The sequence below is a fragment of the Pezoporus wallicus genome, unplaced genomic scaffold, assembly GCF_028554395.1.
Source record: "Pezoporus wallicus isolate ANWC-B61680 ecotype Strahan unplaced genomic scaffold, APGP_CSIRO_Pwel_v1 contig_10389, whole genome shotgun sequence".
Lineage (NCBI taxonomy): Eukaryota > Metazoa > Chordata > Aves > Psittaciformes > Psittacidae > Pezoporus > Pezoporus wallicus.
In genome coordinates, this window is record NW_026637666.1 from 279,683 (window position 1) to 293,381 (window position 13,699).

Here is a 13,699-nt window from a genome sequence, read left to right on the forward strand (position 1 = left end):
TCAAGCATTGATACTTCCCTTACTTCTGCATCTGTTGTGTGGATTCCTGTACTGCCTGAAATCATAAGGGAAATCATCCAATACATTTTAAAGAACTGTATTTGTCCAGACCAGGGGAAGGCTGGTCAGTTCACCTGCAGGTTAGTTCAACAGTTCACCTGCCTATTATCTTAAATTCCTGTCAGTTTTCCGTATCTATCATCTGAAAGATCCCAGGCTTCAGACATCCTAACATAGACAACCTCTTTCTGTTGTGCTTCACTGGGAAATCAAAAATACAGTAACATTTCATTTTATCTAGAAGTCCAAACTTAACTGTCATATGATCTTTCCGAGACTGGTAAAGTATATTGAGCCTGCAGACAGCGTGCGGTTTGAAACATGCTTTACCCATTCAAAAATACATGGAAGCTACAGTTTTCTGGAACACAATGAAAAGCTTGTCCCCAGATCTGACATGCACTTGGAGATCCAATAATCACTTCAAACCGTCTCAAATATTTTATCTTTTTAATCCTAACAACAGAAAACTTACTTTTTCACTCAGTTCTACCATCATTATACTCAGCCAACAGCTTATAGAAGCTGTCAGTAAAGAAGCAGAGATCATCACCAGCTACTAGAAAACACTGGATTTCTCAGCAATCTGACACAACTTAAAGCAACAGAAGTTAAATAAGAACTTCAGAAGAAGTTTTAATTTCAAAGCATGGAAAAAAAATCAAAGCAAGCTCTGAGGTAGCATTCAGAGGCATGGGGTAAAGCTTTCTTTGAACACTTAGGGCAACAGGCACTTGACAAGGATGGAGGCACAGCACATCTCCATTTGATACAGCTTGAGAGGCTTTTTCCCAGGGCTGAAGTCTAGAAAATTCAAAGAGTTGGTTTGTTTGGGGCTTTTTAGCATACTTCTTTCGCAACCTTGTCTATTAGACCTCAGAGTCTTCTATAACCTCAGTGTCTACTGCAGTCTCATGCAACGCAAATAAATTACCTGTCTATAAACTTATAACTTTACTATGCATTTTCATTTCAGATGGTCAGAACAGAATTTTAATGCTCACATTTGAAACCAAGAGAAAAACCTGCACGTTGCTTTACTCAAGTCACCCATCCATTAAAGAGATTAAATGCCACACTGACACCAACAAAGAAAATCTAGGAGAGCACAACCAGATTGCTCAAATCCCTGACATCTCAACAGTGAACACCCTTCTCCAAGGGGTACCAAAGTCCCTTAGATGCTTTACTGTAATGTATGCTTACATTACACTTGCACATCAAGTATAATTTATCAGCCTTCTGGTTTTACATTTAATTTAAAAAACAGCTGCTCCTTCTTTTATATCAATATAGACATAAGGAAGCACTTGTTCTTTGGAGATTATTCCTAAATGCAAATGCTGAGGACGTTTCTCTTTAGAGAATTTAGCTCCCTGACTGTATCACATGACAGGAATATTACTTATTTTACTGCAGAACACAAATTAAGAGGTAAAACTTGTTTTTGAAACAAGCATTATTTTCAGAACTGCCTCCACAGTTTTATGATTCACTACATCTGGAAGACCAAATATAAACCCAGTATTAATATCAACTCACTTTAAATAGATGTTTTTGTCAAAAGAGAAGATATTTCTGCCCCCCTTTCTTTCTCTAAGAAGTATTGTAATCTCAGTATTATCTCTTAAAAACAATGACCCCCAGTGTCCCTCTTCCTTAACGTTTTACAGGTTACAGCACAAAAAGCAGAGTACAAATTAACACAGAGAAGAAATTTCTCTCGCTGACCATGTATCTCATCAGCATAGTGATATTTCCTGAACAGCTACACAAGGCAACAGTTTCTGTCTCTGGAACAGCTTTGACAACCACATGTACTACCACCAAGCTTCGTTTACTTACAGTGTGTGACTCCAGCCAGGGTTTGATAGAAGGTAGGGGTGTCGCTGTCATCCGTGAGTGTCACATACACACCTCCAGACAGCAGCCAGCGGGAAAACGTGAAAGCATCTTTGTTGTGCAATAGCCAAACCCTGAACTTCTCATAGTTTACTTTTTCACCCTGTGAGGAAAATAAGAAACCAGGAGCTGTTTTTTTCCGCTTTCTCAGTGCCAGTAAACAGGAACTGGGACAATCTCCTATAAAAGTAAGTACTAAAATAATGCTTTTCTTTGGAGCCATGCCTGGTTTTCCATTTCATTCTGAAATCCAGCACTGGGAAGGAAATTGAGACTCCTCAGCACTCTCCGTATTTCAACCACCTACTCAATGTGGTCTTTGGAAAGTCACTTACTCTAAACCTCAGGTTAAAAGGATTAAAAGAAAAACAGTTACGTACAACTCAAAGTAACAGAGGTTATTTTTATGAATTTAAATTTATTATGATAGATAAAAGCTCTTCTGTGCCAAGTAACAGGTGCTATAAAATCACAAACATTCTGTTCTATCTGCATGAGTATACAAACACTTAGCACAGAAAAAACTGATTTTTGAATAGCTAACACTATGATTAACCACAGCAGTTGCATGTCAATTTTCTGCCTCTATTGACCAAACCCCACTTTGAAGCATACATGTAAACATGACATTCACAGTATCTCCTGAGTCTCACCTGCTGAATGCCTCATGGAACTGCCTGCTCAGGAATACATAAAAACTGAAGACTCACAAAGTTTAACTGCTGGAGAGGCTGTTTAAACCATTTAGTTGAGTGGTTTCCAAGCTGTGGCCATGAAACCATAGGGATCAACACACTAATTTCTACAAGACCCACAAAACTAACTAAAATAAAAGCAAACCTATTATCAGTAGACAAACTCATTATGTGGAGATCCTCGTCTCTATGGGAAATAAAGAGGGGTCTGCAAAGTGAAAGAGGTTTCAAGTCATTGATTATTTAAACTTCCCTAATATCACAGACCATTAAACTTCACTGAATTACACCTCTATAGAATTCAGTAATTTGCATTTGGCCACAGACTATCTGCAACTGCCAACTATGGAAAACTGAAAATCCACTACTGCCTTTGCCAGGTTGCTCAAATGGTTAATCACCATCATCACTAAAGTATTTGCTTCATATCTCAACTGCAGTGGATTACTTCAGGTTTCAGGTATTCATTCATTCCTCTTTTTCCTAGACTAAAGAGTGTTACATTTTTCACCAACAAATACACGTAGAAATACCCAATCCTTAAATCTACTATCACAGACTTCCACATTGTTCTAATTCAAGGAAGTCAAGATGCTACACTGCTGTTCCATCACCAGTTTAATCTGTACGTACCCACACCAGTAACTGACAGCACGGCCCTAACCTTCCTCTTACCAACAATTTCTGATCCTTCATCCCCTCTCTTATGTGACTGCAATCACATTAATGGCAGTCAGGTGGCAAAACAGATCTAGCTGAGAAATAACCTACAGGACTAGAAGCTACAGGAAAAGGGCTTACTTCTCAACCAGATCAGTTTCCCAATCCAGTTCACCAAGGCATCACATAAATACTTGAGCCAGCACAAAGGCAGGAGAATGAATGACAGACAGGAAAAGGGTAACTCAACATTGTGGACTTTGCAGGATTTAACCCTGGCTAAACAAAAAACCAACAAACCTCTACTGGGAAGTTAGTAGAGAAAAAACAAAGCAGGTTTTTATTTGAAATTGCTCTAACAGTTTGGATTTGAGAGAAAATCATTTTCTTCCTACCTGTTCCACTCTACTTTCCCTCTACTTTTTGCACTGCCTTCTGTAAACACAGCAAGAGCTGTGTCACAGTTCAGACTCTGCACTGTTCCAGCTGATCAGAGCAAGGACAAGGAAGGAGCAGGACAGGAAAATTTTGGACAGGGGGCAGAAAGCATTTGAAACAAGTAATGTTTACAGCTGAGCCATGATGGAACTAGAGCAATACAGGTATCACTGAATCCTCTTCCTGTATTTCAGAAACAAGAGTGAGGAAAAACTCAGATATATTTTAAAGCTAGCATTTCTAGATGAGTACATGCAATAATTCCGAAGAACAGAAGTAGCTACAAACCTCATCCTTGAAAGCATAAACTCATCCACCATACGGCAGGCAGGAAGGCCCACAGCAGGAACATTAAACTTTCTCACTCTCCAGCAATGACCTAGTATGGTTAACAGGCCAGTAAATCCTGCTGAGTGACTTATTATACTGTTTTGATTTTAAAAGAGAAATCAAGATACAGCATTTTCTTGAACAGAACGGTACAAAGCCAGCCTGATGCCTCTCTTCCTGCAAATCTTCATTAAGTATTTCTGGATTTCTTGGACAGCTTGCAATTAACTGTTAGGGTGTAATTTATCACACAATATTGGTAAGAAATTATAAATAGGAAACACTGAAGTGGGCCAGCTCCAGAAACTGGACTGCAGTGTACATACGATTTATGATTCCAGCCAAGACTGAAGAACGTAATCATTCCCTACAAAGCCAACATGATACCACTGACAGATTAAATGATCTGCCTCAGCCAATGCCCATAACCAAGGTTATCTTCAATACACAATAAAATTTAGGTAATTGAGTAATCTGATATCCGCAAATAAAGCTTCTAGTCAACCAATGGAATGTATGACAACTAGGTTTTGCTGCTCTATAGTCCTTCAACAAAAAATGAAGCAATCAAAGCACAAACCTCTGACAGTTCAACAGGATCACTAGTGCCAGTGAAGTATCTGTGAATATTTAAAAGTAACAATAGTCTGGTTTAGAGGAGGACTTCAGCAAGCCTCGTAAAGATTGCATCTCTCAACCAACCCAAGCATAAATAAATGTTGCAGCTCCGGGAAGGCACAGCGAGACAAAACTAATACTATAAAACTATTCTTTTTAAGCAACCAGTGCTGACAGGCATTTTTAAATCCAGGATGAAGATGGATGAAGATTTTCTTCTCCTTCTCAGATCTGTGTTCTAGATTTCTTCCCCACTTGCTGTAAAATGTCCACACCAACAAATAAATTCCCACTAGTGACACTAGTATTCAAATTTACTCAATAACATGATTACCCTTGGGAAATGACATCTTTCAAACTATCACAGTAAGTAAAGCAGCATGGAGAATGCCTACATTTACATACTAAGCTGCTATTCACATCAATACAAATCACACATAATATCACAACATAAAAAACTATGAGCTTTTATCCAATTTAGACCAGGTCAATTTGCTTCCATACATGCATGAACATATTTATGTCAGAGGAAAACAAACTACCCAATCTAATTTTCACATTTGTGTAAATGCAGTAGGCTAAAACCTGTATGACATACCTCAGAGAAACATTTCTTGAGTGACTCTGGGACTTTCCCATCCACCACATGCAGCATCTTCTCCATCTCTTCACGGACAACATAACTCCCAGATTCATTAGAAAAGAGACTGAAAATGTCTGAGGAAGCAGAGATTTGTTTAAGCAATAGTTCTCAAACATCAAATTTACAGCTGGCTGAGAATGCTGGAGCTGGCTCTCCAGCAACTAAAGGACTAAAAATTTAGGTTGATTCAATGTCAATGTAGCTCAACAAGGTTTAGGTCAAGAAGTATCTCCTTTTTCTTTTATCACTGTCTGCTAATCAAAAGGAAAATGAATACTATCACATCAGATTAACACAGAAGACAAAACAACAGAAGTCAGTAGTCACATGCCTTCCTTTGTTTTGAAAAGCATCAATGCCGTCCTCCTTCCTCTGCCCACATACAGTTATCACCAGTCTTCCTGTAGGATCCTAACATTTATATTCATGATGACTTATCAAATATTTCATTTGGTGAGTAAAAAAATGAAAAATGCAGCAAATTTCAAAATATACAGCTAAAAATGTCTACAAATACTACATTTATTGGCAAATATATGCCCCGGTTACATATAAAAATAGGGACTCAGTATACCCCAATTTATGTTTGCTTTACATAGTGTATTTTACACTCACTATCCATTGTCCTGTTGTTATTGTTGTAAAAGACATAACTTACATTTTGCTTTCTCTTCCTCCCTGCCTCTTGTAAGTAGAACTAATCCGACTATCAAGTTATTGAAGTGCAGCCCTTTGGATATTCCTCCAAATGAACAGTAGATAACCTAGAAGAATAAAATAGAGAAGTTAATCAAGAAGTTAACATGGAGATCAGAGATGTCAGAACTAAAAACAACAACTTATACTGAGGCTCCACCATATGTGGTTTTTAGGCTCATTGCCTCACATTCAGCTAACCACACTTTCAATATTAATTCTGTTACACTTCTGCAGCTCTTCCAGTACCTATAAAATAGCCTTTCCAGGGTCTTTTATTTAGGGAAATGCAGATACTTTTCATGAACAGCAATATAAAAAACATAGCTAGAATCCTCCAATGAAGAGGGCTTCTGGCTTGTTCATTGGTGCTACTTCCCCAGACTTCTTTATCAAGGTAATAAAAATGAAGTCTCCTCCAGACTACGCTTTGATAGTCTCAACACCATCAAGAAGTTGTTGGAGCATCAAGTGTTTCATTGCCCCAAACACAGGAAATGCATTTCCAGTGAGTCATCAGAAACTACAGCTTTGAAAAGATGTGGCACACACAAAAAACCTCACAACTTTTCATCAGCTATACCATAACTATCTCACCACACAACTGCTGGTAGCATGACCATTCCAGCTTAGCACCTCCCTCTAACAACAGGATTTAAATCTTTCTTTCAATACAATCAAGACTTCAAATGAGAAATTACTCAAAGATCCACAGTCAGTGGAAGGGCTGAAGCATTCACCTTTCACATGGAAAGTCTGGACACTGCAGCTTGCCTTAATAGCATCTTAACAGTGATTCAACACTGATATACGAGATACGAAGTTAACAGCAAGTGCTTTTAGTGAACAAGAATTACCAACTTGCTTACTGCAATATATCGCTTCACCTTGCCTCTAATACTACAGAGCACAAGTGAAAAGATGTATGCTGTACTGCACTTAAAACATGGACTCCAGCAATCCCAAATCTATTCCTACAAGCACCAGCACTTTATCAGCATGACACGAGCGAAATCTGCATTAGGTGTTAGAATTTACATCAGACAGAACTTATCAATTATTCTTACATAGAAGAATTATTTCACTGTCTGTCTTATAATTCGATTTTCTTGCAAGTATCACACTGAGCATCTAACCATAAAAAGAAAGTATTAGGTCTAGTTGATGGGGAACTATTACTGTGAAAGACCAGAACAAAGTGATTTATCACTGATCATGGTCTGGATAGCAGACTTGTTTGTTGAACTTGTTTCTTAAATATAACTTCTTCAGGAGGGAAGATAAAGAGATCAACTTCTATGAGGAAAAGTACTGTGCACATTTAAAATAGTATTTTCTTTGCTGGCATCTGAATTACGTTCTAAACATGCAACATTAAAACCAGGATGAGTAAGACAGTTATGTACTGCTTTTCATTTTTTCTCCAGTAAAGCTTTAAGTATATTCTTTATACAAGATGTAGCCAAATAGCAATAGCAGACTTCAGAGGTCAGCAGAGCTTCACAATTACAGTGGACAGATCCATTATTTTGCGTGTTACCATTCATTAGGAGAATGAATCATTAGTAAACCCAGGATGAAACCCACAGATCTTAACTGCAACACCTGCGTCCTTTCCCCCTGCCTTTTGTTGTTTTTTAAACATCTGAACTCCAACCACACACAATTCTAAAGAGCTAAAGCAACATTTTTAACTTTTCTGTACCTCCCAAGCTCTGTTTGGGTTCCCGCCCGCTTTGAAATTACAAATGCTTGCATAATGAATTTCATCTTTTTTGAATGACACCTTAGGGCCCACAGACAAAAATCCACCAACCTAGAGAATTAAAACCCTCCTTTCCTTCCAATAACAGCAACCACAATGCTGCAGTCAGAACCCTCAAGCAGAAGGCAAAGGTGGAGGAGGAGCGCCGAATACCAGCCATGTGCATGACTCGCTGCTCTCACTATCTCAGGTGTGGTTTTTCAAGCAACAATTAAGCCAAGACTGGGAGTGACCAAACAAAACAGCCATGGACTCGTCAAGGGCACTGGACAGGTCTGGCTAAGCCACACAGTGGCAAAAAGAAGGGGAAATATCTAACAGTGGCTAGCTACATTAGGTTTACTACTGCAACTGCCCTTTATGCTCTGTGTATAACATGGTGTGGAAAACGCATTGCTGTTGCCTTTCCAACAGTAGGAAGCAGACCAGCAGATTTCATTTGCTGGATGTGCTCCTGACAACCTCCAAAGAGATACTGGGCAACAAGGTAGTAAAAACTGCTAGAATTTTGTTCACTTCTCTATCACAGTTATTACCAGACGTAATGCTGAAGCAGACAAACTCCCTGAAGACACTCTATATAGTTCTGTGCATTATCTTCAGCAAATCCTCTCCTTGTTCACCCATCAAGCTATCCCTTTTCATTGCTATCCTCTTATTAAAAGATGTCTGAAGGCAAGTACATGCAAATGAGGCCAATAATACCAAAGGACCCAATTCTACAGAAAACATTATGCAGAACCTGCAGCTTCATTCCACTACGAGACACAGCGCTACCCAAATACATTAACTTCCCATAGGGTGCTGAGATCATTCTCTTCTATTACTCAAGTGTAATCCATTTAGATATGCTTGCAGGGCTAAATTATCAAAACTAAATTTGTGCTCTATTTGGGCACAATGATTGTATATGCTTTATGGACAAAGTCATGGCAGAAATTTCAGTGCCACACTTTCTACATCTAATCATTCTGATTTCACAAAATGCCTTTGAGGCTACACTGTGTGTGTAAGCAATTTACCTTTATATGTGCATTGGAATCATTACTTTTTTAAAAATACGCAGTTAGCTCTGCTGAATGCTACAGTTTAAGTCCCAAAATAACTATTTTTGATTTAAGAAAACACAAAGAGCTCACACAAAAAAAGAATTCTTCTGTTTTGGATTAACAGCACTTCCAAAACAAAACCAAACACATGTATGAACAAACACATGAGCAATCATTTGTTTTCTTTCACAAATTTTAGTAGAACATGATCTTTTCTTTATACTCTATTCTTCATCACTCCACGGTAACTTTCCTTTTAGACTAAGAACAGCTATGTTATAAATTACCTCAAATAAAGCTACCTCCTATCTTCATCCAACTGAAAGCATATTTCTAATTCACACCCATTTCTGAGCCTTTTCCATCGATTTCTGTTGAGCTTTGTATATCTCAGTTCTGACTTCAGCTGAATGCCAAATATTACATTTCATAGAATCACAGAACAGTTGGGGTTGGAAAGGGCCTTAAGATATCTAGTTCCAACCCCCGACAGGGGCCACACTATGGAAAAAAAGACCCTTTTAAACATGCACAAGTGCGGGAAGGTAACTATTTTTTACAGGTATTTAGACACACATAGGATTTATATCCATGTAGCATTTAGATATTATTTCAACATAACACATTGACTGTTCATGATATAAACACGGAAAAGGAATTCTATAGATAATACCCAATGTATTAGTATTTGTCTTGGGTTCAGCAGTAGCAGTCATTTTTCCCCTTCTTGGTAGCTGGTGCAGTGCAGTGTTTTGACTTTCGGCCTGGGAACAGAGCTGATAGTAATGTTTTGGTTTGGCCAAGGACTTTGTGAGGCTCATGCTCTGCCAGGGAGGAGGGGAAGCCAGGAGGAAGCAGAGAGAGGACACCTGACCCAAGCTAGCCAAAGAGGTATTCCATACCACAGCACATCATGCCCGGGATGTAACTGGGAGTTAGCCGGATGGGCTGGGAGACTGCAGGGTTGGAGGAGGTATCGGTCAGTGCTTGGTCGGGCTGAGGGGGGCGAGTTATTGGTCGGCTGGTGCTGAGGTGTTGTATTCTCTTCCCTTGTTATTTCCTTTATCATTATCATCATTGGTGGCAGCAGTAGTGATTTGTGTTATACCTTAGTTACTAAACTGTTCTTATCTCAACCTGTGGGAGTTGCATTCTTTTTGACTCTCCTCTCCATCCCTCTGGGAGCAGGGGGAGGGCAAGAAGGGGGGGAGTGAGTGAACAAATTGCCTGACTGGGTTTAAACCACGACAGTATTATACATAATTACACCCATGACAGTGGCACTACTTTCAGTTTAGCTGCTTAATCATTCTTTGAGATGAGTTTATAAACACTGCCTCGTTACCTAACAATACATAACAGAAATTAGTTCACATTTCTAAGGAAGGCGCTCCACAATTTTTCACATTAATGTGCTGTTTGGAAAACTTCTAATAAGATGGCCCATCAAATTATGATGCTATGTTGTATTTCCCAAAATTCCTTAAGACTGTTGCAGCTTTACTTAAAATAGCCACACCCAGGCAGCATCATAGCAATTTACATTGCAGAATGTAAAATTTAGTATAATTACACGGTACATAGGCATAGTTTTTTGCTAACTTAAGTCTGACATGTTATGTTTCATGGATAATGTCTTTAAAAAATAAAGCAGAAAGGAGCCAGCAGACATTTGAAACCTACAGTCTCTATTTGCGACCAAGTTTACTTCACTCAGATCAGTAATTTCATCCTTAATACTTGCATAATAGGGATAAGAAAAGTACAAGTTAACTAAAGTTCTTCACATTTCACATTATTTCAAACCAAGCCTAAACAATGTAGGATACATTTTTTGTTTAATCTTACGGTATATTAACAGTCAGAGTGTCCAGACAACATAATCAGAAATTAATACTGAAGACATGCTTTAAGCTAGAGGTAAATCATAGCTTTTCTTTAAATTTCATGGTGCTAACACACACTGCATTTTTTCCTGTTAGGTGCTTGAATACCCACAAGAAAAATAAAAATAAAACTGTTCATTATACTACAAGAAGTAAGTAATGTGCATGCCTCTTTGGCAATACTTAGGAAAAACAGACAAAAAAAGAACACAGAAAAGATTAAGCTTAGGATAAAAGTAACTACCACAGCGTTAAACCTTTTGCAATGCACACTTCACTACTCACATTATCTAAATAGAACTGGAAGCCTTGTATGCTGCCTGTGAGGTCAGTAACACTGAAGATACCAGAAATAGAAGCTGTGATTAGAAATGACATGGAGCAAGATACCATTCGAAAGGTCTGGCTAATCTTTTTTTCTTCACCAAGAGTATTTTAATTTCTCTCTCGGAACAGGGGCAACACTATGAAAGAATATAGTCTTTTAAACATGTGTGCAGAAAGGTAACTTTTTTTATAGATATATACACACATACCATATTTATATAGCATATAAAATATGCTGGATTCTGGCCATTTTTCAGTTCACTTATATGTTTATTATACATAAAATTTTTTAAGAGCCTGTAAAGATTAATCTGCACTTTAGAAAGCAAAGTAAAAGCTAATGGAATCTCACAGAAACCAACAGCAAGTGCATCTCCAAAGTAAATTAAATCCTCTGTTATAATGGCTACATATAGTGTTAAATCTTCCCAACCTTTCATCTAGCCAAATCTACATCTGGATATTCACTATTACTTTAAAGTCATCTACCACCTATTAGTTGTGCTGGAAAAAGACACTCAATCAAGCACATATCCCTGACAAGCCATGACCCAATTCTGGAACATTACTGTCAGACAGAGAATGTACACTGTGGTATTGTATGAAAAATGGGACAAAAATCAAACGAGTTGGTGTATGAGTATAGGCAACTGTGTGTATGCCTCCCCAGAAAACCAGCGAGTTCATAGATTACCTCAGCAACTTTTGGAGGAACTCCATCACCGAGAACTTCCCTGATGAAGCACTGCTGAGTCATATAATATGAGAGGCCACAAGTTCTCTTGAATGCATCTTTCAGTCGCTTTAGCTCTATGTCTGTAACTGTGTTGAGTGAGGGGAGAAAAAAAAAGAGTTGGTCAGTAAAGGTGGTGTAGAAATATCATAGCTTCCGGACCCTCAAAATCCCGTATGCCTTATATTTATCTTAGCAATGAAGAGATTGGAAGAAATTAAATGCACAATTTCACCTAAATAGTGGGAAAACCTGACTACTAGAAAATGAGCTCTAGTAATCTAATTCTTCCAAAAAGAAAGAGGCAGACCTAAAGTTAAAATCAATGATTACAACAGTTCACTGCCTAAGTTTTCTCTGCCTACAATAGCGCATTATTATTTGTTCTAAATTAAGCACCATTATTGTCACACGAAAAGCAAACAAGCTAGCTTTATGATCAATTTTACACTGCATGTAAGCCAGAGAAATGATCTGTAACCAACAGTGATGAACATTACATTATTAAGAGCAGCTCCAGCAGCACACTTCAAGCACTTTCATCAAGTAACCAGTCTTCTTTTCTGGATTAAAAGAGAAAACTATTTAAGCACCACTTATGTGCTCATAAGACAGTTCAGCAAATCATGAATTTAACAGGAATTCTACAGTTAAACTTTGCACTAAATGTAATTCCTCATGTAAGATTTTCTTGCACAGTCAACATCTGCTCACCAGCTAAAACCTGTTCAAACTTGTTTCCAATCTGTAAATGTTAAGTTTGATGACAGACATCCTGTTCATACATGAGCTTCCTGAAAAGCAGCCCCTGCTTCCAGATTTCACAAGCATAAAGCAACTTTCTAATGAAGTGCTGAAGTATCTTGCTGAACAAAACAAGTGACCTGGATCACATGTAAGTACCACGCAGTGCGAAAAGAGCCATCTACCATCTAGAAGCCAAAAGCAATGATGCTGTACATGATAGCTGCTTTACTGTATTTATAGTAAGGCATTTTCCATGCCCTGATATAACAAGCCAGACAGAAACAATACTGACATGGCCAAAAGCTTGTCAAGCTTTTTGTCAGCCAAAATAAAACAGGATATTTGAGAGCTTAATCCAGCACTCTCTTCAAAGCTTCCACACTTCAATTCATTCATCAAAAGAAAAATCACTCCTTAATCACATTGAAACATTCCTCCCTAATTCTAATCCTAGTCAACACCGAAACAGAGCAGTGACTTCCCAAGCAACTGTGGATAAAAACAGATATCAGGTTATGTTTCTTTTCAAACTTTATTACAGGTTCTGAGGACTTTTGACCAAAAAAAAAAAACAATCAAAGGATCTAAGAAATAAACCTAAAATGTGACATCCCACCACCACTGGCGCTACCAGTTAACATGGATGCGGCAAAAGACATACTCAAGTTATCATCATCACACACCTTGTTTTAACCAAACAAGCATACTCCATATGGCAGATAAATGTTGGTATAATATTATTACCTGGCTTATTTGGTTTATAATTTCACCGTTTCATATTAGCATCTTCCCATAGAGTCATTTTCTTTGTGTCTTTACATGCAATGCTTTAATGAATGCTCAAACACTGTTGGGCACACCAGTTAAAGCTTTCTTCCCTAGCTAAGTAGAAACAGACTCTCGGATATGACATTTACAACCTGAAGCACCGTTCTCCACCTCCCCAGCTCTTCTGAATTACAGCCACAGGAAGCAAAAGAACTCTGCAAAGAAACCGACCCCCAGGCCACAGCCTTGCCTCCAAACACGCGCAAGGAATTAGAAGTGCTTCCCATCAGAGATGCTTCACCTCTGCTCCTCCTCGCCTCTTCTGCACGATGTAACTACAGCAAGTTTCCAGCCAACAGAGACAACTCCCCACCACATGTTT

At 38.4% G+C, this 13,699-nt stretch overlaps 1 protein-coding gene across 1 annotated transcript in view; it reads right to left on the reverse strand.

Annotated features, from left to right (window-relative positions):
- USP32 (ubiquitin specific peptidase 32) overlaps positions 1 to 11,946 on the reverse strand; it is a gene marked incomplete at its 5' end in the record, with an annotated part of 52,881 nt that extends 40,935 nt beyond the window's left edge. Inside the window, 4 exons of the mRNA XM_057407143.1 lie at positions 1,906 to 2,065; positions 5,302 to 5,420; positions 6,005 to 6,110; positions 11,764 to 11,946. Coding sequence (XP_057263126.1) covers positions 1,906 to 2,065; positions 5,302 to 5,420; positions 6,005 to 6,110; positions 11,764 to 11,946 — 568 coding nt within the window. The remainder of the gene's footprint in view (positions 1 to 1,905; positions 2,066 to 5,301; positions 5,421 to 6,004; positions 6,111 to 11,763) is intronic.
- Between the last annotated feature and the right edge of the window lie 1,753 nt (positions 11,947 to 13,699).